At 50.5% G+C, this 6,602-nt stretch overlaps 1 protein-coding gene across 12 annotated transcripts in view; it reads right to left on the bottom strand.

The window, feature by feature from the left end:
• Positions 1–2,567: 2,567 nt before the first annotated feature.
• Positions 2,568–6,602, bottom strand: part of HPCAL1 (hippocalcin like 1) — a 57,986-nt gene continuing 53,951 nt past the window's right edge. For 5 of the 12 annotated variants that reach the window (XM_084513901.1, XM_084513896.1, XM_084513902.1 and 2 more), the window contains 3 exons: positions 6,131–6,533; positions 4,871–4,976; positions 2,568–3,793 (listed from right to left, as the gene is read on the bottom strand). In XM_084513901.1, coding sequence (XP_084370027.1) covers positions 3,696–3,793; positions 4,871–4,976; positions 6,131–6,508 — 582 coding nt within the window. In that variant the 5' untranslated portion in view covers positions 6,509–6,533 and the 3' untranslated portion in view covers positions 2,568–3,695. Of the gene's footprint in view, positions 3,794–4,870; positions 4,977–6,130; positions 6,600–6,602 lie in introns of all 12 variants that reach the window. The other 7 variants (XM_084513897.1, XM_084513892.1, XM_084513898.1 and 4 more) reach the window with 2 other exon arrangements.

Genomic DNA, 6,602 nt, shown 5'->3' with positions numbered 1-6,602 from the left:
GCCAGCTGGTATCACCCGAACCTCAGGGAGGGATGGCTCTGAAATCTCCTTCCCCAGGTCCCCCAGCAGGCACCAGCCCTGCTTGCTGGCAAATATCAATAATTCAGAAGGGCAGCAAGCAGCACAGGAATACCCATGGCTGCGCAACACTAACATCTGAATTATCCGAGTTTATTTTATTTTCTCCAAGGAAAGAGTGTGCAGTGTTTGTGTTTTGTTCCTGGTTATTAATGGCAGATTAATGCAGCTGCATTGCGCTCACCTTTCCCCAAGGAGCGAGCTGCCAGCGCTGTGCCTGCTGCCAGCCACAGCCACTTGGATGTGGAATCGGTGATTTACCCCAAAACGGGTCCAGGGAAGTAGTGAAAAAAAAGGAATAAAGAGAAGGAAGGAAACCTAAAGGTTTGGCAGCAACCTGGCTCGTGGCTGAGCGGGGCCAGGTGGGAGGAAGGCATCCTGCGGGGAGAAGTTCCCAGCACGGGGTCCTGCCGAGGTGACATGTTTGCACTTTGAAAGAAAAGAGCAGGGGAGGTTTAGCTCGGACATCAGGATGAATTTATTCATGGAGAGGGTGGTGAAGCATTAAAAGGGGCTGTGCAGGGAAGTGGTGGAGTCCCCATGCCCGGAGGTATTCACTTCTCATCTTCAGAGAAGAGACTGCTCCCTCCAGCTACATCCCAACCAACAAAGACTTCATTTAGGATAAACCACTTCTCCATCAGGATGAGCCCGACTGCTGTCCGTCTGTCCAAACACCCCATGCTGGCTGTGGACTTACCCTTTCCAGCCTCTGGGACAGCTCCTCGCCTCCTCCTTGGGGCTGGTGGCTCCTGCCTTGTCCCCACACTTGGCAGGAACCCAGGGACCCCCAGGCTGGGACCTCCAGGAGAGCCTCTGTGGGTGCTAACTTCATTCGGGAGGCGATGGCATGATTTAGGATTAGCCTAACGGGGCCTGGGGCCTGTGATTCCTACAGACGAGCCTGAATTGATGTGGTAATTAGCCAGAGCTTTCGGAGGCAGTGCTGGGTATCTCCATGGTGAGAGAATAATTACGCAGCTTATTAAAGTGAGGTAAAAATGGACCTGTTGATGGGGTTTTATTTATTTATTTTGAGCCAAATTCCACTTTTGCTAAGTTAAACTCACGGCCTCGGAGGGGCTCGTCCCAGCAGAGCCGAGATGTTCGAAGTCAGCTAGCAGCCGTGGGTGCCCAGCTCCAGCATCTGGAGCAGGTCTGGTTAAAGGCTGGGAATGCGGTGGAAAAAGCAAGAAACAACCTAATAAAAAAAGAAACATGGGACCAGAACCTGCTTTGGCTGATCAGACACCTCCAGATGTCCCTTCCGACCTCAGCCCTGCTGTGATCCTGTGGTTCTGTGAGAGGCAGAAGGAGTTGGGCTGGGGGAGATGTTGGGGAGCATCACCATGTATGCTGTGGAGAGATGTGCAGGCAGATGGACCCAGCTGTAGGGCACGGTCCCATCTGCACGTGGTGGCCGTCAACAAGCCTTCCCTCCTGGACATCTCAGCACATTTTAATACAAAAATTGCAAAGCCAAAGAAATAGGATTTTTTTTTCTCACCACTAGAAGTCAGCTTTCGTTTGTTTCCCCCCAAACACATAAAACGGGCTTTTTGTAAGATTATTTTTTTTTTTTGAATGAGAACAGTTTGGGTTTTGTCAGTTACTCAATCTTGCTATTCACCAAAGACAGAGGCGGAAACCAGGACAGATGTCAGAAAAACCTGAAAAAAGGACCTCCCAGACTCAGACAAACGACGAGAAAAAAGACTTGATGCATTTCTGAATGCTACATCGAGACAAATTTTAACATCCTCGCTACCCAGAACAAGGGGACATGGTGCAGCACCCGAACAAAAACACGCCTGACTCATTTTAGGATCCCGCAGACCTGCCGCGATTCAAATGCTGCGGTCCCCTCGGGGGCACGGTCCCGCAGCAGGCACAGGGACAGTTCCGCATGGCTGAGCCCGGGGTGGCCGCTGCACCTCTGCCGCAGCACCCTGGGGTCCCCTCGGGACCTCCATCCCCCAGCCACCCGTCCCCTGCGAGAAGAGCCTCTCGTGGAAGCTCATCTGTGGTGAATTCAGTGCTTTAGCACTTCCCTGCATGAGCAGCGAGGCTGCCAACGGGCTGCAAGCAACCACCAGACTTCTTGTGTTGTTTTTTTTTTCCCCCAATACCTTTTTTTTAATTTTTCCTTGGCTTGCAGATTCCCAAATAGCTTCGGTTTCAGGGCTGCGTCCATCCGCAGGGCGTTGCAGGTGGAAGGCAGGTTGGTTTCACGGCTCAGCTCGGAATTTCTGCGGAAACAAAGTGATGAAGGCGCTCCTCAGCACTGACATGAGGCTGTATTTTGTGCTGTACTGACCTAACGGTGCATTTCTATTTGGATTTAGTACAAACACAACTTTTGTATTTATTTAATAGTGAAAGTCAAAGCAGCCAAAACGTGTCCCGGACAGGGCAGGGACGGGGAGCCACCTTCCACCAAATAGGTGACGACACAGATTTGCTGTGGGGGTGAAAAGAAGACAGCTATGGACAAGAAAAGTAGTCTTTTATTTCAATTGATATTTCTTGGCATTAGGCAGATATTAAATAACACTGGAATGCACGAGACTAGTAACGTATCGACAGCGAGAGGGAGGAGGAGGTGCAGCGAGGTCGGGAAGAGCGGTGCGAGTCACGTCACCTCATGTCACTCAGAAGCCATTTCACGCAGCGACCACCATAAAGTAGGACTCCACTGAGAAATACAAAACGAGGATTGCTCCTTTCGGGGCTGCCGCTAGGACAGCAAGGCCGGAACAACCGACAGCGAGAACGAACGAAGATTGGCATTCAGTAATTAAACAGAGTGAGATATCCACGAACTGCGAGTCATGCATCTCTTCTAGAACGGCGGCGGGCTAATGCATAAATACCACGAGAAAACAATCATCTCCAAGAGCGGAATAAATCACAGACAACTAGAAGAAACAAAGCTTGAAGTCTATTGTATGCCTTAAATAGATGACCTAAATATTTAAAATTTTACTTCACCATATATATATAATTTATATATATATTAAAAGAAAGTAAAGACCATTAGATAAGTGCAAGCAATTTTCCTCAAAAAGAAAATTGGAACCATGCCCAGGAAAGCTGCGTTTTTGTTGTTTTATTTTTTTTTTCCTTTTTTTTTTTTTTTTAAACTTTCTACTCCGTTCAGTCCACCTTTTTTTTTTTTTTCTTTTTTCTTTTTTTTTTTTTCAACATAGTCATTTCCGAAGCAAAATAAATTACCTGCCATCTGCTACGTCGGGTCAAAGTCCTACCTAGCGTCTTCCTGGGACGAGGGGAACAACCATCTTCCTTCCAGCAGGCTAAGCGAAGTGGTATCTGACGGGAGATCGGAACCCTTTGGATCTGCATGTAAACATACCTTCAATTTACCCTTAACACGTGCAGAGTGAACCAAAACATTACGGGAAAGCAGAAATGGAGCTGCCGAAGGAGAGCTGCACTGGTGTTAGTGAGGGGCGCGAGGGCTGTTTTCACTCAGACACACACAATCTGGCAATGGTATCTTATCCGCTAACTGTTGAGGAATGATTGAGAAGGCATCCATTTGCGAGCAAAGCTTGAAGGACAAGCCGAGATTCTGGTTGCAAACTGTCCGCTTTGTATCAGAATTGACTCGCGCTGCTGGGGTCGCACTGTAACAACCGCACGATGGAGGGATCGCTCTTGGCACCTTTGATGAACTCCTCCAGGGACAGTTTACCTTCAAAGGAGGACAGGCAAAACAGAAGAGAGGAAAAAAAAAGTCATTCGTTGCTGCCACTCACTGTAGATTAAAAAAAACCCTGCACAGAAGCAATGCACGTATATTTAATCTATTGCAAATGCATCTCGGGGAATTTAGTGCAATGCACGGCAGCCAAATCCTGCTCAAGCCCTTAAGCCTGGATGCATTTTTCTTCTGCAAAACAATCTAGCGTAAAAACCTGTCATTTCTCATTTAAAAAGACAGCGCCGAATTAAAAATGAAATAAAAAATACAACTGTTGTAGTATCAGCAGCTTTCTGTCCCAGAACTGGGCCGTACAAATGGCACAAAACAAGAACAGGAGGTGTGGTACCTGCCTGTGTGTGCGCTTTGCACGCAATGCTCCCAGTGCTGTGCTGTGTTCAACCTAACTGTGCCAAATCTCTCTGCTTTCACCGCTCGGTGTGAGCAGTGGCAGCCTCTGCTGCCCCTCCAAGCCCCTCGCTGCCTCCCTCCTGCTCCAAGAGTTCAAGGTTCAATCCTAGTTTCTGGCTAATGTCTCCAAAAAAATTGTTTTCTTCACTTTTTGTAGTCTGAAAAAGAGCGCTCCTAACGATCAGGCAGCTTATTAGCATTTCCCTTTCCTTGCAGTGCTGAAAAGCAGCACACAAAGAAGCTTTTAGCCGTGTCCCACGGCCGAGTGGGGCAGAAGGAACATTTCAAGCCACCGAGAGGTGCAGCAGATCCATCCCTGGCTCCCCGGCAGGGAGCGAGCATTGCTAACGTGGGAGCCTGCACCAGCCTCTCTCCGTTACCTTTCCCCCCTGCAGATTTTGTTGTTTGGCAGCGCGTGGCTCACGGGGCGATATTTTACCAGGAACAAGCTGCCTTTATCTCAGCGACAAGGTGCAGCAGATGGAGGATGCATAGAGCAGCTTTCGCTGTACATTTTGTCATGAAATGCTCTAAAATCAGACACAGCCTTTCTAGATATAAAGCCGTATCGCTACAGGTCTCTGTGTCAGCACGAGAACCACATCCTCGCCCCGCTGAGCATCTCCCCCCTCGAGCAGGACGAGGCTGAGGCCGTACCGTCATTGTTTGTGTCCATCTGTCTGAAGATCTTGTCTGTCCGCTTCTCTGGAGTGGATTCGTCTTCTGGCATTTTCATTACCGATGAAACCATTTTGTAGATTGCCTGAGTATTAAAAAAAGAAAAAAAAAGGACATAGGAAAAACATGACCCGAACTACAAAGCATCAGGACTGAGAAAAATAATTTAAGCTTGCAGCAATAAAAAAAGGGCAGCTGACCCAGCAGGCAGCTGCGGGACTTTATAAACCAAAACAAATACGAATTTCTGACTGCGGGGTTTTTTATTTTTCTTTCCTGTGTTCAGTCGCACTTCAAAGAAGCACCCACGCTGCCGGGTCAGTTTAAGAGAAAGTCAGGGTTCGGGCTAACGTGCAAGTGGGTCTGAGCCAAAATACGGGAGCAAAGCACCAGTGCACAGCTCTGCTCTTGGAGATAAGACCTCTTTTATCCTCCTGGAATGCACTGGGGACTCCAAGCTGGTTTGGACCCACCTCAGCTAGGGGCTGGACCACAGGGTGATGGTGGCTGTGGTGGGAAGGGACCTCTGGAGGCATCTGGTCCTACCTCTGCCCAAGCAGGGACACCTGCAGCAGGTTGCCCAGGACCATGCTTTAGTGTTGGGACTCGGCAGGTCAGGTTGGTGGTTGGATCTGATGACCCTGAAGATCTTTTCCAACCTAGACGATTCTATGATTCCATGCCCACGAAGCTTCTGAGTATCTCCCGAGGAGGGAGACCCCAACACGTCTCTGGGAACCTGCTCCAGTGCTCGGCCACCTGCACAGAAGTGGCCCCTGGTGTTCAGAGGTACTCCTGTGTATCAGGATGGAGAGCATCCCGCTGCCAGGATGGATGCCACCAGCCCCAGAGCCAGCCGTAGGGCCATGCTCCCAGCCTTCAGGGGATGAGGGCATGATACAGTCCTCAATTTTGAGCTCACGTTGACTCCGATTTGATGTTTCAGAGCCTGTAGTATCGATTTTGAGGTTAACCAGGTGAGCAGAATCTGCATTTAGGTCTTTATGGCCCCACCAAAACCCCACCAAGGACTCCTCAGGGAGAGCCACAAGAGTTAGGCCTCAGGGTGGCCACAAGGAGCCTCGCTTGTCTCCCAGGACCATTTGCACCTCCTAGGTCCCACCGTGGCCCCAAAGTGCCCCTTGGGGACACGGCAGGGACCCATCCCCACACACCAAACACCGCCAGCCCCAAAGGTCTCGAGCTAAGCCCATCAGATCGGAGACGGAGCCTCCTCACCTGCACGATTTCCAGCATCTCCCCGCGGCTGATGTACCCGTTGCCGTCCAGGTCGTACATGCTGAAGGCCCACTTGAGCTTCTGCTCCAGCTTGCCCCGCGAGGTGACGCTCAGGGCGATGATGAATTCCCTGAAGTCGATGGTCCCGTCGCCGTTGGTGTCGAAGGTGCGGAACACGTGCTCGGCGAACTTGGAGGCGTCGCCGTAGGGGAAGAAGTTGGCGTAGATTTTTTTGAACTCCTCCACAGTCAAATGGCCCGTCGGGCAATCTTTTAGGAAGCCCTTGTACCACTCCTGCAGCTCGTGGTCCGTGAACTCGGTGTTCTCCCGCAGGTCCTGCAGCACCTCGGGGCGCAGCTTGCTGTTCTGCTTCCCCATCCTCGCCCGGAGCCCGGCTCAGCTGCTGCCAAGCGAGAGAGCACCCGTGTCAGCTCCAGCCCCGCGCGAGCCTGCCTGCCTGCTGCACAGCCTG

The sequence above is a fragment of the Aythya ferina genome (assembly GCF_964211825.1).
Source record: "Aythya ferina genome assembly, chromosome: 3".
NCBI classification, from domain to species: Eukaryota; Metazoa; Chordata; class Aves; order Anseriformes; family Anatidae; genus Aythya; species Aythya ferina.
This window is presented reverse-complemented; position numbering and strand designations above follow the sequence as displayed.